Here is a 25,100-nt window from a genome sequence, read left to right as displayed (position 1 = left end):
TTTCACTTCAAACTCGGTAGACAGCAATAAAATAATTTACTTTTGCACTCATTCGCGTGGAAGACTCCATACTTCGTTTTGATGGATATCCTCGGTAAGTTGGTACCCTAGTCCATCAGTGACTGGATTTCAATGAAACATTAAACTTTGCACAGACATCGTCTAACCATTATTGAAGTTTATCATTGCTTGTGTAAGGAAAACACTCCAATCATCGGTAAATTATTGATAAAACTATTTATTTTCCTCCTGCCTGATCATTAAGTCGTCAACAAAAACAATGGAAGGAAAGTTGCAAGTATTATTAAGATAACGTGGAGTTTACACACACTATAAGTGGTGAGCAGACGATGAAACCCATCAGTATCAAATGTTCAGTTTATTACATTGTGTTTCAAAAAACGCAGTGTGCAAATAGATAATTTGTTAAAAATGCAGCGAAAATTGGTTTTATTGTTTTGCACGTAATATTTCTTTATCAGTTCGGAAAGAGTTGGATTCCATAATACCTAGGGGAACCATTGAACTATCACAGGGCGCCTCCGATCATTATGATTCACATTTCAAAGGCGTGATTTGATAAATTAATAGCGCTTTCAAGCCATTTCACTGAGCCCGTAAAAGTCATAAATAAAGGAAATCAGAGATAATAATTTTGTGGTTACCCATTTCCTTCCAAATTGCCGCGAATCGGATTAAATTTATTTCACCACATGCGCAGTGAAATTAACGTTGGAGAACCGACCACTTCTACTGCTGTCTCCTCTGCTGACCTATTGGTTAGTGATATCTCCTCTCCAAGACGTGAAACACCCATGTATATAGGATCATATTTTAAGCCATCTGACCATTTCATTTCGCGCATAACCCCTACTACGTCTTTAGCAAGTCCCACCGTCCGCAACCCAGGATGAATTCGATGACAATGCAACAATAAATATCCCCCTTACTAAGCGGACCAAAAAATTAAATTTTGCGGACTGGGGTTTGGCAAACTTGTCTCATTTTGATTATCAATGCAAGGTACCTATTTTACCATTACCCTCCTGTTGTCACGTTGACAATTAAACTTAACAATTCCTTTGCTGATGTCTGTCTGGAAGAATGAAATTTGAAAACGCGAGTTAATTTACGTATTTCGTACAGATGTGATGCGAATACACAGTTTTTAAGCTCTCCGAGGTCCTTATTAATTTTTAAACATACTCTAAAATGTTTTATACCAGTTTTAATTTGCCAACTTTGGAAACTATTTGATTTCGAATCTTTTTTCACAGAAATTAATAAATTGAAATGAAGAGGTTCAGTTACTGTTATATCAACACTATTACAACTCTTGCATATCATTTTTCCTTGAGAATAGCATACATTTCAGCACCAATAAGCTTGCATTATTATAATAAAAGCCCTCCGCTACTGTTAAAGTATGTATAAAAATCCTGTGTTTTCACTGTCAATTTCAATGGAAACTAACATGGTAAGAACCTATTTTAACATCGTCATTTGAAAGAGTGCACTCAGGGCTAAAATATTATGATATTATGAACATTATGATAAATCATTTATCAACCATAGAAACAATAAGTGTCAGTAAAGCATTCTTGGGCCTTTATTATTTGTACTATATATCAATGGTTTGCGTAGATATATTGGGAATAACTACATAGTTCTGTATGCAGATAATACAACTCTGGCAATGAGCCATAAGGACCTTAACTTGTTGCAAGCTAAGCTTGATAGCTCATGATTGCTCTTGGAAAAATGGTTTAACATTAATAAACTGTTTGTAAATGTAATAAAAACGAATTTTGTTCACTTTAAAAAAAGAAGGGAAGTGCCTTAGTTATATTTCTGCTTGAAAGGCCAACCAATAGAAAGGGTACACAGCACCAAGTTTTTAGGTTTGCCTGTTGATGAGTCCTTAAACTGGGGTATCCATACCAATGGCTTATGTTCCACTGTGGAAAAAAGTGGAGTTATTCTATGTTAGGATCTTAGCAATATTGTAAATTTAAATATACTAAAAATGGTTTACAATGGCAACTTTCAGTCACATATGAGCCATGGAATTATTTTCTGGGGAGCATCAACTGGCTTCGAGAGTTTTTATAATGAAAAAAATATGTAATAGATATTTAGCAAAAATATCCCACTTGCAAACCTTATTTAAAAGAATTGTAAATTCTAAATTTACCTTATCTGTATATTTTTATTTATGTATGTATATCAAGGATAATATGAAACCACAAATCACCAATGCTCAAGTACATGGGCATAATACATGACAGAGTATTGATGTACATTTTACCTACCACTCTTCTGCTATGTATTGTGAGAGTCCCTTTCATATGGCCATCAAAATTTTCAACTATCTGCCACCAGGTGTAAAATTGGCCCCTTCTTGGGGTACATTTAAGAAATGTCTCAAGCATTTTCTGATAGATAAATGCTTTTATAGTATGGAAGAGTTTATGGAGTCTTTGGAACACTGATACAGCTGATTGTTCTCTGACTTGTCCTATATTTTACTTTGTAAAGTCCTGGGTCCAAAACATATTATTTTATTGTATAATACAGGAAATTTTATCAAAATGATATTTTCTCCACATCTGGATGCAATATCCTTAATAGAAACAAGGTTTGCCAAATGAAGAAGTTCCAGGCATACTGAGCGAGGGGAAAAGATTTTTGGGTAGAATTTGAAGAAGCCCGGAATCATGGATGCAAGTCATATTTGATGGAAATAGGCTGTTGAAAACAGTGGTAGAGGGTAAAATATGGGGTAAACGATTAGTAGTAGTTTTTAGGGGAGGCGACCAACAGCTGAGGTAATTTGCATCATTGAGGATGGACAGGAATAGATGAAGAGTGGAGAGAAATCTGGTGCCGGCATTAGCCTGCTCTTAATGAAAGGCATTAAGGGGTCCGGAGTTTAATGTCCCATCCAATAGATGGTGCACTCACTCCAAGTGCCCTCCACAAAGCATCTCAAGTAGGGATCAAGATACCACTGAAAAATATCTGCCGCCACCAGGATTGGAACCCGGGTCCTCAGGGTGGGAAGCCAGTGCGTTAGCCACCACATCATCTTGTTTTCCTCAAAATTAAAGTAGTGATTTGCAGGTAGATAGACTAGAAAATACATTTTATGGAGTCTTGTAAGATTACTCTTCAATGTGTTTGACACCCTATACTGGCATTACTCATTCCGGTTGAATGACCTGAGCAGTCACCCAGCTGGAAAATTAAAAGACAGGAGCTGCAGGTCACTTAGCAATTATGTATCCTGGTACATCTATTCATTTCTATGCCAGTTGCTGAACATGTTGGGTCACACCAGTCGTAAAACATAATTAGTAACTGATTTTAATGCATAAAGATTGCACATGCAAACACTATTAGTTTAGCTAATTATTTATGCAAAAAATAGGAAAATATTAATGTTATGAATACATCTATAAAAACTGAGGCCTACATTTAGATAATCTTTAGTTACAATAATTGCTGAACACATCAAAATATCCATGTGATATACGAGGGTCATCCGGAAAGTAGTACCCGTTCGTGCCGCATGAAGTGCTGACGACGCGAGTAGCCGCTGGACGAGGTCAGATAGCTTCAGTGGCTTGTCTGCCTTCTCTGAGCCAAGTTGCGTGACGCTAGCATTGCCTGTGTTGTTTCTGTGATTGTTTACAATGTTTAAAAAAATTGAGAACGCCGCCAGTTGTGAAGTGAGGGCAGTGATTAAATTCCTCAATGCAAGAAACGTTCGCCCATGTGATATTCATCGCCAATTAAAGGAGGTGTATGGAGACAATGTAATGGACGAGTCGTCTGTTCGGCGGTGGTGTCGCAACTTCAACATGGGGAGGGGGAACACACACGACGATGAGCGTTCGGGGAGACCGTCTGTCATTACAGACCAACTGGTGAGCTCAGTTGACGAATTCGTGAGGAACGATCGGCGCGTCACAATTGATGACATCTGTGAGCATTTTCCCAATGTTTCTCGAACAATTGTTCATGAAATTGTTAAACACCATCTGCATTATGCAAAAATTTGTGCAAGATGGGTCCCTCGCGTATCTCAATGAGCTGGCGGCGAAGGACTATGCAGCAGGAATACAGAAACTTGTCACACGTTATGACAAATGCCTTAATTTGCTTGGAGATTATGTTGAGAAGTAGTTTAAAGTATCCTCTTTCAAATAAAATTTTTTATGTTTGTTAATATTTACTTTTGTGTCTTTATTTCACGAACGGGTACTACTTTCCGGATGACCCTCGTATATGTGATGAGAATCTATTTAAAAAGAAAAAGGTTGTGAGGTTTTTGAGAAAGAACAAGTCTAAATTAAATGATGAATAGGAGATCATAAACTAGAGCAATTGGAGCAGTTAATCTATCTTGGAAGTGTTTTGGACCAAGAAGGTAAAAATGATAGGAATATAAGAAGAAATTCTTGGAGTAAAGAAGATTTCACAAAGAGGATGGAATTGATGGCAAGAACATTGAGTAGGGATGTTAAGAAAAGGCTTGTTTAAATTTTGATGTGGAGTGTTGTTGTTTACTGCACAGAAACGTGGTTTGTTTAGGCTAGACAATAGGCATAGATTGGAAGTTTTTGAAATATGGGTGTGTAGAAGAATGGAAAAGGTGAAATGAACAGAAGAGAAAGCAAGCAAGAAAGTACTAAGCATGGCGTAAAGGGAGGAGAGAGTGTTGCTCTGAGAAATTCAAAGGAGGTAGAAAAGGTGGATGCAGAGCATTTGATTGGCAATAGAATGTTGAAGATGGTTAAAAAGGAAAGATGTTAGGCAAGTGAAGAAGCATGAGGAAAATGATATGAATGTTGGGCAGAATGTAGTGAGATAGAATATATGTGGAATTGAAGAAGAGTTAATTGTGGCATGTGGTGTCAGATGGAGACTAGTTGGGTGAGGCTTGGAAGTGTAGCTCATGTCCAACCAAAACCTACCTTAAATGGTAGACTACCTCATTATAATAATACTTCTTCCTTTCAGAGATTATTTCAGGGTATGATCGCCTGTATTTTGACTCAATATCTCAAACTATTCTTATCTACACTCACTTACCTGCTCCGAAATTGCTAACCTCATCTCTAATTTACCACACACTGTGATAATAAACTCTGACATTTATTCCCTCCAATGTAATGCACTGTTGACTGTTGCTCATGGAATTATCACAGTCTTTCTAGCCCACCACGTATGGTCCTAATTCATTTAATTCTTCCCCATATCTTATTTTATGTTTCCCTTATTTTCCTGTCCCCATCATCCACTTAGCATTCCTTGTACCTGTACCAACAGTTCAGAAGTCTTCTTCTGTATATTTGCTGCTATTGTCCATTTGTTTGTGTAAAGATTAAATGTGATCACAACTGTGAGGGAAATGTATCTCTCTGGCCCAGTGCATGACAACTGCACATAGGTATTCAGCCCCATAATTGTCAAGATGCATTGTCAATTTTCATCAAATATGATTTTATTGGAAAAATAAGTGACTTCTTATTGCCTTTCTCAAATTTTGTTCAATTTCCACTGCTTAGTGGCTACCCTACAGAAGGACATCCAAATTTGTAAGCCCATCCTCAAATGCTAAGACTGAAGTTCATGGGCTGGACTAGGGCTGGGTTCAGACTGGGGTCATGGGCTGGAGCATACAAATTGGATGCTTAATCCTGAAAAAAATTGCAGGCCTACATGGGAGTCCCCATATCCATTCCTGAATAATAGGCATGGAAATAATAGGCATATCTTATATACTTCTACAGTACCCTTCAGTAGTAGTAGTAATTTAATGTTTAGGTGCCTCATTGACTTAGGCTATTTGCACCTCAGGTATCTGAAGATGTCACATTAGTGACAAAACCGGTGATACCACAATTAAGCTTGGTAAAATTTACAAAGTTTTTCTTATTCCTCAGTTGATGTTTCATCAATGATGGTAGCTAAATATTGTCATCATACGAGTATTTAATCAGCCATTCACTCCATCATAACCTAGTACCACATGGATATCAGTCAAAGCTACTCAGGAAAAATGCTAATTGCAGAACTCAATATGAGGTGAACCTTCGTCTATTAAGTTAAATTGGTCATGTTCCATTAAGCTGGTTTTGTCTTTTTCTATTTTACCTCATGAGTTTCATCTTTTGCCTTTTGTTCCAAAGCAATTAGAGTTATCTGTTGCTCAACAAGTCATTGTTCATTCTCCATGATTACTACTACCCACTATGGTGTACATACAATCGATTGCGCTTCTCGTAGGAATTTCAACCCAGCCCTTCCCGAGAGGAGGCGGAGGAAGGAGAACGAGAGGGCAGAGAGGAACGGAAGGGAGAAAAGGAGGGGCACCAGCATCATCACCACCAGCACCACCACCACCATCATCACCACCACCACAAGCACTCACGACATCACCACCACCACCACAGGCAGCACCGGCACCATCACCACCGACCAAAGCACCACCGCCGGAAGGCAAAGGAGGGTGAGGGCTGTCAGAGGAGGTTCACCTGTGGCCCAGAGTGCACCAGTCACCACCGTGGGCAGTGCTCACACCATCATTCAACTGGTGCTGACCCTGATCTCGGGGAAGCAGGCTTCGAGTGAGTCCAATCTTGAAAATTAGAAGAAAGTTTGCTTTCGTCTATCTAACCTATTGATACCTAACCCCAGCCTATCATGGTAATGCTTTTTGTTGCTATGACCCACAAAATATTCAAACTCTATCAAAAGAATGTTGTTGATTTACTGGCAAAGAAAATGGTTGCCATGGGAACAGCTGGTTTTTGACTCATTTTCCACATGCTCCAAATACAATTTGTTGATTTAGTAAATGGCTAGATATAGGTAATATAATAGGTTTACCTGTATCATTGCAACCAGGACATTGAATATATCTCAATTTTCATGATCAGGTGGCAATGTTAGCAGCAATTTATGTTATAACTAATGGTAGAGACGCTTTATCCAGTATTGGGAAATATTGTTGATGATTTTGGTAAAAATCCTTCATACCTAAGCTGGGCATTATGTGTGTCACTTCAAAACACATACAGATCTCTCAGGTAAGTAGGCTCACAGGTATTTAGCACTTTCTCCACCAAGTATGCAGTGTTCGGCAATCTTCTATTTTCCATTTCGATGATGCATTCGAAGGATCTTGCCTCTAACCCTCTCCCTGCTTCGTCCCTTCGCAGGGGTGCAAGGGAAGCGTCGTCGGAGGAAGAGGGCGTCGCGGATGAAGGGTCGAGGGACGCTGAGGACGCGCCTCGCGACTTCCTGAGTGGCTCCCGAGCGGCGGGTGGCGGCGGGGCCGCTGCCTTGGGACCCTCCTCGCCGGGCGCTGAGGTGGCCCACGGCGTCTGCACGTGCCTGCGGGGCAGTGTGGCCCCGGAGGTCCCGGGCGGCCAGGGGGGCCCTGAGGGAGGAGGGGGGGCCGTGGGCGGGGGTCCGGCGCCCCCCGCCTTCCTGGCCGCCTGCATCCTGCGCCACTGGGACCTCGTGTTCGCGACGCCGGCGGAGGCGGCGGCCCGCCACTCTGCAGCGGCCCCGGGCGGGCCCAGAGGCGTGGCTAAAGGCCTGAGGGCCTCGTGCTCCTGCCGGCCCGGAGGTGGGAGCTGCATCGGGAGGGGGGGCGCGGGGGAGGAGGAGGAGGAAGCGGAGGAGGCAGAGGAGGAGGGAGGGGAGCCAGGCGGAGGGGAAGGCGGCGGTGGAGGAGGAGGGGCGGTGCCCGAGGAGGATGGGTGGGTAGCCGCGGCTGCTCGCCAGGGGACACCCTCGTCTTTGGGGGAGGAGTTGGAAGAGGGGGCGGAAGGGGAGGAAGAGGAGGACGGGGAGGAGATGAGCGGACGGCAGAGGCACCTCTATGAGACGGCCTTCGACTGCAAGGTGAGTCAACTATTGAAAAATACTCTTTTTAACCTTTTCCATGCTAACTTAATGCAAAACTAGCTTCACGCAATTTCCTAACGGGAGTATACACGGCCCTCAGCAGTATTTTTGTTATTTTCTTGGTATAACGTTTAAGATAGGTTTTGGATGGACACAAACTGAGCAGTGATACATTCCTTTACCTCTCCTAACGAAACAAAACCCGAGACTTTTTCAACTCTTCTTCAATTCCGCATACTTTCTACACCCAATCATTCCGTCCAACACATCTTTCCCATTTCTACCCCTTCCTCGCTTTCTTAACGTCCTCCCTCCATCATAATCTTCAACCCGCTTTCGCCATTCAAAACTGTCTGTATCCGCATTTCATGCCTCCTGTTTTCTCCAACAATATACTTTCCTCCAAAGTATAAAGAATATTTCTTGGTTGGTTTTTGTTTCCATCCTTCCCAACGCCATCCTCTCAAAAGTCTTCCATCTACGCCTACCTTCTTGTTTCAACAACCAATTTTCCGTGTTGAAAAAAACCACGCTTCCTACTATGGTTTTCACTAAATCTTTTATGTCCTTACTCAACGTCCCTACCATCCACTTCATTGTCTATGCGAAAGCTTCTTTGCCTAACGCAAGTCTTCTTCTGAAGCACATTTACTTGGATCATCTTTGTCAAGAGCACTTCCAAGATATGTAGGTAAATTACTCGACCTGCCCCAGTTTTTGCCCGCTAGTTTTAATTTTTATTTGACATGGGTCGCGCTATCAGGAGTAAATATAATTGCTCCCACCAGCACAGCTCTAGGGGCAATCGGAACACTCAAGCCCTTCCACCTCGTCAAGGTTTAAATCCACAGGCAGGGTTTTCAGTGCTGTTTTATTGAAAAAATGTCTAAATTTTTTTTATCAATCAATACCAATATTGTCAAGAATTCAACGCGTTATATAATTAAATTTTAATCCATTATTTATGGCATTTGTAGCAATATTTTAAAAACTATTTATCTTAGGATGCCAAGTTGTCAAACGTTCAATGGATAATATACATATAATATACTTCTCTCTCTTCGCGAATCACTTGGGACCTCGCAGAATTGACTTTTAGCTTTTCTTTTCGTCCTATATTGCAAATTACAAAATTTTTAAATTTTCATTGAGGCTATTTGATGTGCAATCACGTTTTAATTTTATCACAAAATATAAGCAGTATTATGACAATACATAAATCGTCAAACATGCTACATAACATGAAATACTCGCTGACTGATTTGTGCCATTTTCCTTGCTAATTATGAGCTAGAGATACCACTCTGGGAGTATTTAATGGAGAATTATATGCGTTGTTTACCTATGGGTGTTTAGATCATAGGGTAAATGGTGGTTCCGGAAGGAAACCAATCTAATCACGGCGGTTGTAAATGGGCATGCAAATTTGTTTCATACGATTTTCACTGTAGTTATATCCTATTGACTGGGGCTTATGATAATTGAAATTTCGATTTTTTTAAAATGTATTTCCCTATCTCTATCTTTACGCCACAAAAGTGCAGATTGTAACTCTTACGAACAAATTATAAAAATTCGGTAAACGGCCCCTTAAACTTCGCAATCAAAGGGTAGCGGGAAAGGTGCAATGGATAGTTAAATAAAACATCAATCAGATGGAATTATATAAGTTTCCTCTGGCAAGATGGGCAGGCACCTCTGACAGCCATACACCCTGAAGGACATTTCAATTTTAATAATATTAAATTTATATGATTTTGCTTCAATTTTTCCACCCTTTTCTTGACTCTGCTGATATTATCTCGGGAACTGGAGACGATAGAAACGTGGGGACAAATTTACAAATGATGGAACTTTGTAATAGATTGGAAATAAATTAGCAATTTTTTATTTCACAAATTAATTTCATATGCTCGACCTGGGTTTCGTTACGCCGTGAAATCTTTAAGCCATACCAATGACATCTCAAAATCTTTCAGGCGACTTGAAGATGTCACAACGTGCCCCAACCCGGGTCGTAAATCTAAAAAAAATATGGGTAACACAAAGGTGTTAATTTGATTTCAATTAAGAAAAGGAAACACCGGACGCCATTAAGTTTTTATTTCATCATCTACATACTTATGCTGTTTCAAAATTTAAATATCTTTGATACTATGAGTTAATTGGTGGAACCGATACTTACGTAACATTTATGGAAAACATAAAACACCTCCCATTAAGGATTCGTCATGATTAGTCATGAGGACGCTAGCCAAGAATAGAATTAACCAGAGATAATTCGTAGTTATTTCACCGTATGAAATATAAATCCTGAAAATGCGGTGATTAATTTTGCCCTGAACAGTGCCGCCCTAAATATGCGCCTCTATTCAAATAATCATTTAGGTATTTAAAATTAGGTATTCAAAATGTTAGCTAACCAATGCAAAAAAATAATTGAAAGAATTTTTGATTGCCCGACCCTGACTAACAATTTCAAATACTCACTGCTGGCCCCTTGAAATTTTCTGTCATGACATAGATATTCCTACACTAAAAGTGAGAGAAAGGTCCTATTTCAAATAGAATTGTCTACAATACTATTATGACATATTTCATCAAGTTAATTTGCGTATCCAATTAGAAATTGAATGCAAAATGTCTCATCCTTATTTCAAAATGTGTACTTCAATTAATCTTGCACAGAGAGTGTTCAGTAAATTGAAATAAATGCCGAATGCTGAAAATTTACCTGCCACAGGTCCGCCGTTCCCAAGATGATCTCGACGAGGTCGACCGGGTCTCCAACCATCCCGTCCTGCGGATGCTGCCAGCGACATTGTCGCGGGCAACGTCTACTTCGAGCCCAAAGTCGATCAGGTCATCGGTGCCTGCGAGGGAGGTCTCGACCCCGCCTCCATCCTCCTCACGGGAGAAGAGGAGGTCGGGGAAAGGGGTCCTGGATGTGGGAGAGTCACCCGTAAGGAGGCCGTCACCCGCCCCATCGACCACCGCTCTCGACCCCACCAATTTCCCCCATGGGCCGGATGACCCTAAGCTTAAGGACAGGCACCCTGTCTTCCAGACACCTCCGTCCGCGAAGGGTCCTCTGGGAGTGGGCGGCGCACCCTCACCTCCACCCCTGAGGGGATACGCTCCCTCACCACCGTCCACGGCTCCCCTGCCTGCCAAATTCCACAACACTCGGGAGCTGCTGCAGATGAACAGCGCTCCGGACCTGCCGGCCAAGGGCATGCTCCAGGGCGCCTCACCCGAACGGTCCAGGGACCCCAGACTACCAATTAAAGCCTGCTCGTCTTCCCGGCGAGGTCCGGACGGGCCCATTCTTGAGTTCAAGGGAAGGCCAGGAGCGGAGGATGAGAGCGGGAGGTATGAGGCAGACGTCATTGCTGCCGGAGAAGGGACTGTGATCAATGTGGGACGCGGCCACAAGCACCGTGAAGTGGTGGTCCGGTCTTCGGGGGCACGCCCAAAGTACTCTAGCACTGAGAGCATGGCTACGAGCAGCAGCGCCATGTCCAGCCTTGAGTCCCTTCGCAGCAGCACTAGCGAGGGGAACCGGAGTACCAGTAGCTCTGGAAGCCGACGGAGTAGTTCTCTCAGCTCGCACAGCTCCGATTCGGGGTCCGCGCGCCTACTGGACCTCCACCGCCTCCACCTACACCACTATCACCACCACCACTTGTACCACCACCATCAGCTGGCATCCCAGTCGGCGGGCCTCCAGTCTGGGCAGCTCCACATCCTCTCCCCCATATCAGACAAGTCCCAGGAGCCTGCATCCGAGACCTCTGATAACAACCGCAACAACAATTCCTCCCAGGGTGCCTCTCCAGAGGAGAGGCTGTGCTCTGAGGGCGTCGTAGCTGTCGACAACATTCCTGCCAACACCGTCACGTCCACCACTTCTGAAGCTTCCGTCCAACAGGCGACGGTGGCAGCGTCATCAGCCAAGGCAAACACTACCCCTCCCGACCCCGTCCACCTTAGGCAGTCGCCAACGAGGCAGGAGCCACCGACATCGTCCTCAGTGCAGACTCTCCTGGCACCCACACCGTGGGAATCTGCACCCAAGCTGAAGCGACGGGTCCTCGTGCTGCAGAACAAAAACCTGCTTAACCGTGCACTAGTTCAGGCTGCAGCAGCGGCTGCAGCGGCTGCCACCTCTTCCTCTGGGGAGGCAGAGGTCCAGGGATCAGACAGTGGGATATCTGTTGAGTCCTCCTCACGAGGAGGTCAGTCAATAGGTCAGAGTGGTGGGAGCGAGAGTACTGTCCCCACAACAGGACAGCTGGACCTCAGAGGGCTCCCCTTTGATATGCCAAAACTGAGGAGGAGGTTGACAGCAGATGCTTCTGGTAGTAGTTCCACCTCTGTGGCAAGCAGTTCGCGGCCTGAGGACTTACGGGCTCTGCCCTTTGACATGCCCAAGCTGAGGCGCAGGCTAAGGTTGCAACAATCAGGGGATGATGGACCTGAGCCTGATGCCTCTAGTGGGGTGTCACAGGCATCTTCCAGCCAGAGTGTCCTGGAGCTGGATGCACATCCCCGGAATGCTGTTGGTCAGTATTAATATGTTTATCTTGAAGGTTCTAGAAGATCCTGTTAAGTTCCTCTGACAGTATTATTATTTGTAGTGGTGTACCTTATATACCCAACACCACTATAATTTTTGTAATGCATTCATCATCATTTCTTATAATAGATCATTGAGGTGGTTTCATATTGCCTTCCTCATTAGTATTTTAAATATGATCCCACCAAAAGGCTATCTCATGGAGTCAGGTCCCATCTGGCTGGGGTACTGAAAGTAAAAGGGTTTCATAATACACAATTATTGAAAACACGTAAACTGTCAAATCTAATGACTTTCATTCCACTTAATTCAAAATATAAAGTAATTATAAGCTAAGTGCAAGCACCGGCCATAATCATATGATTTTTCATAGTTTTGAAAATAACTGATCTGGGAGTCTCCCCTCCCAGAATGACTAGGGTGAGAAAAAGCTATGTGTAATCCATTAAGAATAAGAAAACTTATCTCTATTTGAGAAGCCTGTACTCATAGTCATGGTATTTGGGTTTTTAGGGTTCTGCCACAAATAAAGGGATCGTATGATTTATATTCATTTCACAAAACTCCGCAGAAATCATTTCAAAAACTTCCATGCCCAAAATGAGATTACACTGGACCAACAGCGTTTGGTGAAATAACCGTAATAATATAAGTTGTCATTAAAGTATGCCTCAAATGACCTTAATATAGCAGTAATGAACAAAGTTGCTTTATGAACTTGTGATAGTGTACATAATGTGTGATTTTTGTATTGAGTATCTCATTCTCTCACAAAATCATTTAAATGGTAATGCAACTGATTCACATAAAATTACCATGAATGTAAAAAACGTTATTTTATTATCCAAAGAGGAAATCATGATTTTGATTTGGAATTCTATTTCGATCAAACAATTTTATTCTAAATGCAAGCGGATTTCAATACATAATTGTCAGCTGCAGGTGCAAATCTTACAAGTCTGGATAGTGTGTTTTTGTCCTCCTATTTGGCTAGTAAAAATGCTCTAATGTAGTCATTTATCCAAGAAATATTTGTTAATTGCATCCTAAAATGAGTGCACTTTACAGCAATTATATTCATGAAATTTAAAAAAGCACAAAGAAAGAATCAAAGACTTTGCGTTTCCACAGGAAAGAATTAATTACTGTGGACTAGTTTCTCTACAGTGTAGCATCATCTGGACTTTGGCTGTTTCTTCATGATTTAAAAATGGATTTCCACAAAATATCAGCCTCAAATATCTCTCAATTCAAGAAATTTAGTTTATTAGATTACTAGTTTCTTTGAATATTGTCTAATCAGTTGCACTTGTATCTTTGAATTTGAAGGGTATATGATAGGTTGATATTTTGTTGCAATCCATTAATTGAGTCCAAAATTTCCTTGATGTAGTTCATTGATTGCCAAAATCTGGTATTATTTAATAGTTTCAATCTGAACTATGCGAAAGTATATGTTCATGAAAAGAGGAACACAGTGTACTCTTCCACTGAAATTGTACATAGTTATGACTGGTTTTGACACATAGACATACCCTATTAGCTCTGGTTTTCAATTACCTGAAGTTGATGCCTTTGTATTGATTCTAATTGTACCTTAATAAAACTGTAGTGGAGGAATACATAAGTGTTCCTCATTTCATGATTTGGAATTCTCATTATGAGAAAATTTGACTTATTTTCTCTGCTGCTCCTTAACTTTAGTGATAAATTTTTTTAATGCTGAAAATCTCTCATATTCTGTGAATTCACAAAAATAACCCTTTGGTACTTGACTGTATCCCATTTTTTCCTTTGTAATTATAGGACAAACTCTGTTGCTTGGGCCACCTGTCATACAACAGCCTCAAATAGTTCGGCCAAAGCTGACTTTGGATCTCTGTGATCCTAACCCTTGGGGGTCCTCTTTGGGACCACCCTCCTCATCCGCCCACCTTTCGAGGAAGAAGAGACCAGGCCTCAGCCTGGAGCTTGGATGCTCAGCTTTATCTGCAAGTGGTGAGCCCGTGGATGTGACAATTCCTCTGGAGAGGCAGGGGTGAGTTATTTGTGATTTGCTCAATGCAAATAAAGGTAGCATGTCATAGTTATTAATTGTAAAACTATTATATTGGGAGATAGTGAGGACAGTTGATTTTTTCAGAGAAAATAACATGGGTGTGTAGGTCGTCCAAAAAGTAGCCTTCGTTGTGCCATAATAAATACACTGGAATAGATTCAGAAAATTTATTATTATCATCTCAAAACTAGTCATCTCTACTATTTTATATACGTATATTCACCAAACAGATTTAAACATTTCTCATTTCTCTAAAATAATTTTCAAAGTCCTACAGCTTAGAATTCTGCCGCCTATGATCACAGCCGCAAGATGATGGTATCTTGAAATTCCTCATCAAGACGAGGGCAAAACATGTATGAGTACCTTGTGGTAGCCTAACTTTTCCATTGTGTTCCCATGCAACAGAGTCATAGAAATCTGTGGAAAACTTTCTAAAGATTTAAAATATCATAAAAATCCAGTTTTCACAAACTTTTCGTCAATTTTCAGGTGTGGTTCATTATTCACCATAGATGGGCAACCACTTCTGTCATCATCATGGATATTTATGTTCATTCTTAAATGAAAGACAACACTGATGCACAACTCTTGTCACTCAACACATTTTGTCCATACAGAGCACAAATCTCCTGATGAATGTCAGCAGCATTGACGTTTTTTATCCGTAAAAAACTTTATCACTGAACGAACTTCACATTTTGCAGGATTTTCAATTATATTTTTGATTTTGACTTGCTATCATAAACAAACAACTAGTGGTGTGATCTTCCAAAACTGCAGCTTGAGGCATGCTGACATATACAGTGTGTGACAATACTGAGACCATTTGGCTCCCTTCACTAATTCTCATGCTTAACGAAAATGGAGGTTACTTTCTGGACAGCCCTCGTATCATCCAACTATGTCATTCTGTCTCCTTCCAAATTATTCTAGCTTTTTACCACACCTGTCTACCTGATTGCTCTTGTAATTGAGTTATATTATTAATTCTGTAGGTGCTATAGGTAATCTTAATTGTTTAACTATTGTTATTTTATTTAGAAGAATTCATGCTTCAGTAATTACATATGTAGCTTGCATTCTTCATGAACATTATGAAAAGCTACCTTAAAGTCCCATGAATAAGTCATAATGACTGATACCAATGTTTTCTAATGGCCTCTGCTGGCTTTAATTTGATGTGTGTAAGTGTTTTGCTACTCATTTATTTATTTAGTATGATATATGTTGTTTTATATAAAAAAATTGAAAAACATAAAAGTTAAAGTTTCAAATCAGGAGATTCCAGACCTTAAACTGAAGCATAATTGTTGAACTGAGTAGTTTAGCATGTGCCATATAGGTTGGTGCTGGCTAATAATAGATTCCTTAAAGATTTGATTGAAATATATGAACACCAGCCTGATGTGGATTACGCAGATCCATTCAGTTCAATTTTAGGCCATGTTAACTGATGCCAGGGGAGGAAACATCCTGATGGTTTTGGTATATGCTTCTCATACTGCCAGTCAATAGTTTGATCTCAGTCCAATTTATATTTTTTTAAATATTTATTTCTTGTATTTTAATACTGTTTTCCTTCAGTGCATGATTTAAACAATATGATATTATCCATCTTCTCCTTCTCCATCAGCCACCCTATGTTACCTGAGTTTTTTCGATTTTGTCGAGGTTATTAATTTTGAATGTGAATGAAGATATGTGATGTTCTCTGGATTTTAAGAAGGCAGTTTCCAGGTATTCCTGTTAAGCAGGGTTTTAATTCAAGAGCACCATATGTTAGCTTTATACATTTTTGCTTTGCTTTTAGCTAACAGAAATTTTATTTAGATTCACTTGAAATATATTTGTCTCAACTTTCAACTATTTATGAATTAGGTTGAAATAACTGGAATTTGATCATATGGTTAACCCAATTATGAATCTAGCTCTATGAAAATAGTGTTCCATGCATACAAATTGCAAGTTAGAAAATTCAAATACAAATTATTATATACCATACTTCTATTTTCATTTCTAAAGAATTTCCTTAACTTTAATGGCTGTGGAAAATACCTTGAAAATGAGTTGTCATAATATTTTGCTAATTATGTTTATTTTTGTTTGTGGTGTACCACAGGTGGTATCATGGAGCCATTACAAGGGTGGAAGCTGAGAGCATACTTAGGCTAAGAAAAGAGGGTAGCTATCTCGTTCGGAACAGTGAGTCTACTCGCCAGGACTATTCTTTGTCTCTCAAGTAAGTTATTGCAAAAACCTTTAGTTTTAAGTAACACATAAGCATTCAGGCAAGCCATATCTATAAATTTTGGAACTATGGTACACTTAACATATACAAAAATATGGTACACTTCTTACCATATTTCACAACAAATAATATAAGGGCATAACATGGACTTTTTTCCAAAATAATGTCTTTAACAACACCCCTTGATTTACGATAATATGTGAAGGTGAAGCCTTCTGCAGGTTAATATTATTGCCAGCCCTCACTACTCTAGACTAATTTTGACCCCAGATAGTCAACATGTACTACTTAGACTGGCTCCAAAATGTCATTATTTATATAAATCATGCTGTTTATTGAATAATAATAATTTGTGACAGCAGTGATGTAAAAGGTTAGGTGAATTCATAGACCGTAAATATTCATATTTCCTAAATATCCTTCTGAAATGGTGGTGCATCTTACATGCCATTAAATATGGTAGATATTTGATGTTTTGGAAGCTGGTAATAGAATCTAGCAGATATTAGTAGATGGTGAATCATTTGCCTCTATTTTCCCTGACTAGCTCATAGTTAATAAATGAAAACTCACCCACAGTGTATTTCACTATCATCCCATGGACAGTTTGCAAATTTAGAACTTAACAATGAGGGTGGGAGATTTTTGACACTTCAAAGGGGATATGATCTTACCAAGGTATCATAATATTGTATGAACAGGTTTCATAATGAGGAATTTATAAGCTAATATTCACCCTAAGAGCAAAATCCTTGAAAAGTTTTGATTGAAATATACATATGAACACCAGCCAGATGTGGATGGTCCAGGACTTCATTATTGCTAGTATTGCCAGTTTGTGTGAGTGTGTACACATAGGCATGTTCAAACATGAAAACCAGCCAAATGGTGAGCCCATATTCATTGACATGGAAATATATATTAGGAAGAGGGATAGGAATACATAAAATTAGAACACAGCAATGGTGAGGAAGTTGGAATCGAGCAGATCACATGCTCAAAAAAGACTGTCCAAGACTTGAACCACAGATCTTTCAACTCGGTAGGCTGATGCTCTTAATTACTTAAGCTATCTAGGAAACATAAATTAAACTGGAATCTGCAGGGGGTTTATGCAACCAAGTGCCCTGATTTTCCAGCTAGGAGATGGCATTCGGTAGCTGTTTCACTCACCGAAGGAGAAATAGATGAGGGCATAAGAGGAAAGGATAGTAGAGAAAGTAATCATACAATGTTATAAAGGATAGAAACAGTTAATTTCAAGGCATACAAGTACATATGAGAGAGGTAGCAGAAGTACCTAACCCAACAAAGAAAACACAAACATTTTAGAAAAAAATGTATTTATTTTTCAACATAATCTCCTTTCAGCTGTATACACTTTTCCCCATGATGTTCAGTAAGTTTGATACCCTTTTTATAATAAGAACTGTCTTGCTCCTCAAAATAGCCTTTAACTGCCGTCATCACTTCTTCACAGTTGGAAAATATTTGACCACCGAGGCATTTTTTCAAGTTTGCAACAAACAGAAAATAATCTGAGGGGGCTAAATCTGATGAATAGGGTAGGGCATGAGGTAGCAATTCAAACTTTAATTCATGAATTTTGACCTTGTAATAATGGATTTGTGAGCTGGTGCACTTTCTTGATGAAACAACACTTTCTTCTTAGACAAATGCGGCCGCTTTTGTTTGATTTCTTTGCTCAAACATTGCAATAAGTTTGCATAATACTTGCCATTGATAGTTTTTCCTTTTTCAAGATAGTCAATGAAAATTATCCTGCAGGCATCCCGAAAAACCGACTCCATGACCTTGCCTGCAGATGAAACGGTATTCGCCTTCTTTGGAGGCAGTTCTCCCTTTTGAATCCATTGTTTTGGTTGTCCTTTTGCCTTGGGTGTGAAGTAATGGACCCATGTTTCATCTATGGTTATGAAACAGTGCAAAAATTGTGCTTTGTTGCTGTGAAACTTTGCTAAACACTCAATTGAAACAAATTGAAACATCTTCACGACACTGACTTTGCTCAAGTGTGAGCAAACGTGGCACCCATCTTGCACACAGCTTTCTTACGTCCAAATTTTCAGTTAAAATGCAATGTACTGCACTTTTTGAAATACCAACTATGTCTGCCAGCTCCCACACTTTGTCAATGATCATCCAATATCACTTTTTCTGGAGTCATCACCTCATTTGGTTGACCAATACAATGCTCGTCTTGACAGCTCGTGCGGCGTCATTTAAACTCTGCTACCCAATATTTTACCATTGTAAACAAAGAAGCAGACTCACCCAGAGTAGAATTCAGTTCAGCTTTCACATTGGTAGGGCTAAGGCTTTAGAAATAAAAGTATTGTATCACATAACGATGACCAATTTTCTCCATTTTCACAAATTCACTGAAAACGTTCACTATTGATGGCTGCCAAACAAATGCTAAACAACGTAGCGTCTTTAAACTTGAAAAATATGCTTTATAGATTGCATACTTTCTAATATAGTGATATTTTTTGAACAACTACTGCCATCTCTAGGTCAGGCCGGGTACTTTGGGACCACCCTTGTATGTGCATATCTAAACATGCAAATGCATGCCCACATGCACACACACGCACATATTTTTAAACCATAAACACAGTAATCAACCCAAAGGTCGGTTTGGTAGGTGATGGTAGAGTTCACCCAGTACTAAGCCCTATACGGCGTGTGAAATTCGCACATCAGGGTAGGGGGGCCAGTTCCTTTCCCTGTGCCGGTTATGGTTTCCCAGGAAGATCTGGTACCCGAAAAATCACATAGCTTGGGTGGAGCTGCAGGTGCCCAGAGTGTCTTGCCTGGGAAGTGAACCTGGGACCCTCTGGTCTACCCCCTGGACTACCGCGACCCTGAGGATAATAATGCTATAAATAAGAAGACGTCTGCTACCAACCTTCAGAGTGTTCTCACAATGGTGGTTATTTTATTTTCCCACTGAAATTTCCATCTGGCATATGGAAGTAAACAATACTTAGACCTCATATATTAAGTAAATCACTTGGGTAGGAATTACCAAAAAACGGCATCCTCATTTTTGGTAGAAACAGCCCTTAACTTTGACTTGCAAAAAATTCCCTTCCCAACATTATGTTTCTTTCTGCATCCTAATTCGATATACTAATAATATGCCCAAACAAGAGCTTTGAAGAGTCAAATTTAGCATGGTTTTTTATCAGTACACATGGCTAAAATACTTTTTAAAAAGTATCCTGAAAAAATTAAGTTTGCCTTAATGGTAGGCATGCTGCAACACTCTTAATAGTTCAAATTGTTTCAAATGAAGGTACTCAATGCTTACTTAGTCTTGCCAAGTAATTTTTGTGTAGGTACTGAAAAATATTTTCAAGAGCAGATAAACAAGGTAGATAAGGAGGAATTTGATGAAAAAACAAAAGGCATTTAAGATCATTTCAAGGAGCAATGGAAGGACCAGACTCATCTCTCATTCAGACAGATCTCATGCCTCTTTTTTCTAGTCCATATTTATTTTTAGTGTAGATATTGACTGCAATGTGAATAATGGATCCTTCCTTTTCTTTCTCTCACTCTCCCCACCTCAACTCACTTCTTGAACGGGAATGATTCACTGTTGCGATGACCTCCAAAGGAGTGCACGAGGATTCATGCACATGAGAATCCAGCAGGACAAAGAGAGCGGGAGATTTGTGCTCGGACAGTTCAGTCAACCCTTCTGCAGCATCCCAGATATGATACAGTTCTACTCAGCCAACAGGCTTCCCATCAAGGGAGCTGAGCACATGTGCCTACTCCATCCAGTCATTGAGCAGCTGCTCTAATGACATTTTAAAATGCTCCCACCCCAATCTTGTCCTCTTCCTCCCACTCCCATTCCTCAAAGACACAATCAATGTCTTTTCTTATGCCAACCTAAAAAAATTATGTATGCACCAAGCTGTGTGCTGAATATTATTCCATTATGAAAAGAGAACTACTTTTCTGTTTTTAAGCCAAAGAAAAGCTGTGAAATATTGTAAATATATATATATAAATGTATACATATATATTAATGTATGCGCAAAAATAGTATTCATGCCTCCTTTCGGAGGCTGGTGGTATTGATTGGCCAAAGACTCATTTGTAGCATTGAATATAAATTCAAGGCTTAAATAAAGTGCATGTGAATAACTTTGAACTTTAATAACTCTGAGTGCATATTTTCTACTAGGTAGAAGAAAACTGTCAATGTCGTGATAAAGTAAGTTTAAATATAACTGAACCCCTTGACTGATGAAAAAAATTGCAAAATAAATTTCTAGGTATATTCATATTTATTATCTGACACTATGACTTTTGCATTCCTGATTGGATAGTCTTTCAGACAAAACTTAAGTTTGACAAGTCATTACATTAATCTAACCTAATTTCTTTCCCAGGCCAATTTACATTGGGAAAGATACCTCACTCTTATACCCTTGCACTGAATCAAATGCCAGGGTTAATGGCACATTTATATGAACCTTTATACATGGATAAAGTGAATACATGAAGCTTTTATCATTGACTAAGTCCTGGTCAAGGTATTTGCATACAATTGGATTGGCTTCTCATAATTATAAAGCCTCCCAGTATAACTATTGTCACACCATCCGTTTCCAAGATTACTTTGTTTATTTTCTTAAATATTTAATAAGAAAATTAAGATTCCTTTTTAAATTCATCTTTATGAGAAAGAGCCAATGTTTTGAGAGCATCAGTGGGTTAAGAGAGCTCTTTACACAAGTCATTTTAATCTTCTGTAACAATTCATAAACAGTTTACCTCTACATATTCAGTACACATGAAGGGTTATTAAAGTTTCAGAGTGCACAAAGACTTTATAATCAGATTGTCTGATGTGATGTGTACATTATATAAAAGCCTTCCATGTTCCACATAAATTTACATGGAAGTAACTATTCATCAATTTTTATGGACTAGAGTATTTATTTAGATTTCTTTTTTTAACCAAAAGCCAAAGTGGTTGGCATGAACAGGAAAATTTGGATTTAATACAAAGGATTGAGCATAACCTGATTACCTCACTTTTTTCCACATTTTCACATACCTACTATAACATATTTTATCACAATTACTTGTTGGAATCTTTTGTTAAAATGCATGTTAAAGCTCTTCTCTTCGGTGAACTTATGACTTATAGGGAAAAAGGAAAGATCAATTCTGTTCATTGATGCATACATTTTATTACAATTGTTATTATGCTTAGGAAATTGTTTGACTTTCATCTTGTGTTTTTAGCATGCTCCATCCTTTTTCTGTGTCTGTAATGACAATGAACACATAGCCATGAATGTAAGGCGACAAGAAGATAAATGTTGACTATTTGAAGAATTAAGAGTGGTCGAATTGTTCGACTGTATAACTCCTAAGTGAACAGAAGTTTTTGTTATTCGAGTGAAAGGAAAGTTAAATGGAATTTATTTTTTCTATATTCATATTTGATTTTTTTGGCGCTCATTAACCTTTATTTTCTCAAGAAACCTCATTAGTTCATCATTGGAAGCTTCATCATCATGATGAACAACCCTTTGTAGCCTAAAAGAGGCCAAGGTGCTTGGGTTAGAGTTGACAAATATTTTCAGTGAATGGACCATCTATTCAACCTTGCTGACTGTCTATGGATCCAATAGGTCTTAAACAAAATAATGGCACATTGATCCTTTTAACAGTTCCACAGTGTTGGAATGGCTAGGGATTTCTGCTGAACTGACTGAATATTTGAAAACATTAACCAGATGGATCTTTCATTTGGTGCATGTTTTTGCTGCAGAAAAACCAAACATTGAGACCACCTCAAAGGCCACACCTCTGATTCATCATGACACCACTGAATGGTCTTCCATATATTACAGCTTTTAAGTTGGCCCCAGCACATAAAGTGGAATCAGCTTCTGATGAATATATTCCAAATAAAACATACACATTCTCAAGGTGCATGTTATATCCCTACTTTCACGAAGCACAACTTATCATTTATTCAACATTTATAAATTGTTCAAATGATAATTTATAAGTATGAGCATCTGCTAAATTACAAATGTACTTTTTGGAGGCATAAATCATGTTTATTGATGACCCTAGTAATGATTTCATTTTATGCCAAGCAGTTGACCCTGGATATGTTTAGATATATTCTTTTCATTGAGTGACCTATACAGTGTACATACTAGTACATGGCATTATTTAGAAAGAAAACATATTTCTACCGAGTTTCCATGACATGCAACTGAGTGGCATGATATGGAAATCAGTTATGGCTCATAAAATTAGGTTTTTATTACTTGGTGATTTATTACTACACCTTTGTTACCAGGCATAGTCATTTGATTGGTTCAAAGTTGTATAAAAATTTGGATTAGGCTCTTTTACATTTTTGTGGGGTGATTACAATATCTGCTATCCAATTTTTTGATGCGGAAGAGTCTGAAATATTTGTTCATAATTAATTTTGAACGTTTCTGTTAGAGTAACTTGGAATTTCACTAACTTAGAATGATGAGCTGTATTTTTGTTCGTCTAGCTTTACATTTCTTATTACTATTTAATTCCTACCTTTCCCTTAGAATCATAGAAGTTGTATAAATTGTCTATTCATGTCTTCCAATTTAAACTAATGAGGTTTTAGCAGTTTGAATCATCATATGTTTATTGTTTCTCTTGAGGTTAGTTGACTGTGTACTTTGCATGGGTATACTATATTTCTCTTTAAAATATGTTAGATTAAATTGATAGATTGAGATTGTTTAGCATCACAGTTTTGGTTAACTTTTCATCAAAAGATACATTTTTAAATCCAAAAGTAATGCAACATTTTGGTATACTAAGGGTACTGCCTATTAGCCACCAATAGGGAGAGGAGTACCCACTTCATGTTCATATGGATATTATTGTTAAGCCATGACTGCAATGCATAACAACTAATGAGAAGAATAAGTTCATGAGAATCAAAATAAAATTATGCATAATTCTTTGGGATCTAGGATTTGTGGTTGATTGATTCAAGACTTTACTTTCCCAAATACCTATAGGTATGTTAAGTATAATTGAAGGCACTGTGAGATGGTTGGAAAGAATAAATATTCCTCTTTTTTGGAAGTAGGTAGGTACCTAGTAAAAATGCTTCTTTATTCTTTAATAATTGAAAACGCTAATTTCATAACAACTATTATAAATAAATTATTTAAAGGCTTTCTAAATATTGCTGTTGGGTGCCAATATTTTAATTTAACACAAATTGTAGTTGTTACATGGAGCATTATGATAGTAAATCCTATACCCTAAATTTTAACAGCTTAGATATTTTTAATGGAGGAAAGAAATATTCAAATAAGTAACACCATATACGTACCTATCTCAAACATAAATAACAACAGTGATATTTCAGCCGAATCACAGTGCTTAAAATTTTTGTAAGTTTTGAAGGTATTGGGCAAAAATCATTATTTGCATGCTCTAGCAACATTCTTTTTATTTTTGCATAAGTTAGTAATCTTCAAAGTAATTTTTAGTAACCGTGATCCTTTGATCTCTGTACAATAGAAATCCCTGTTGATTCAGGTAATTTAGTATTGAAAATTTCTCTTATTGCAAAACTTAAACTTTAGTCAATCAACTTCTTTGGCAAGTTGTAAGTTCAATGTACATTTTTCTGTCTTCACATACCTACATCTATCATTCTAAACTTGGGTGATATCACAAGCAAGCATGGTATTGTTTGAGTGAAAAGTTGTTCGTTTTTCAAGGAAAGTGATAGGTTTCAGTTGAACTACCAAATCTCTGTATTTTATATGTTGAATGGTGCTTGTAAATATAATTTTGATAAATTTTCTTGAGTATTTATAATGTTGATTATTACATTGTTTCATCTGAATACAACTTTGCAATTGGTATCTTTTAATTTATCATTGTCTCTGTGCCAAATTTTAAACATTAAATACAAAGCAATATTTATGAAAATGTCTTATTTCAGTGGCTACCTTACCCCAAAGACTAAGGTTTAACCTAAGTTGCCAATTTAAAATGAAAATGTATGTATACACATTTATGTACCTGTGTGTGTTTAATGTTGCTACTTCACATAGTAAATGATTGAAATGATATTTCATGCGAATTGAAAGAAAATTCCTGAAGTACAAATTAGAAGTTCCTGGACTTCTCAGGGCCCATGTGAAGTTTGGTATTCAAAGGAGTGTAATTGTAGTTAGTTATACAATTGTGGATGGTACAAATAA

The 25,100-nt window shown here is 38.7% G+C and overlaps 1 protein-coding gene across 1 annotated transcript in view; it reads left to right on the top strand.

The window, feature by feature from the left end:
* hwt (SH2 domain-containing adapter heavyweight) overlaps positions 1-24,841 on the top strand; it is a gene marked incomplete at its 5' end in the record, with an annotated part of 129,148 nt that extends 104,307 nt beyond the window's left edge. Inside the window, 7 exons of the mRNA XM_071593980.1 lie at positions 6,295-6,635; positions 7,230-7,642; positions 7,784-7,920; positions 10,667-12,488; positions 14,309-14,540; positions 16,684-16,803; positions 20,459-24,841. Coding sequence (XP_071450081.1) covers positions 6,295-6,635; positions 7,230-7,642; positions 7,784-7,920; positions 10,667-12,488; positions 14,309-14,540; positions 16,684-16,803; positions 20,459-20,648 — 3,255 coding nt within the window. The remainder of the gene's footprint in view (positions 1-6,294; positions 6,636-7,229; positions 7,643-7,783; positions 7,921-10,666; positions 12,489-14,308; positions 14,541-16,683; positions 16,804-20,458) is intronic.
* Between the last annotated feature and the right edge of the window lie 259 nt (positions 24,842-25,100).

This window comes from Hetaerina americana, unplaced genomic scaffold (assembly GCF_022747635.1).
Source record: "Hetaerina americana unplaced genomic scaffold, ioHetAmer1.1.p SCAF_6, whole genome shotgun sequence".
In the NCBI taxonomy this organism is placed as follows: domain Eukaryota; kingdom Metazoa; phylum Arthropoda; class Insecta; order Odonata; family Calopterygidae; genus Hetaerina; species Hetaerina americana.
This window is presented reverse-complemented; position numbering and strand designations above follow the sequence as displayed.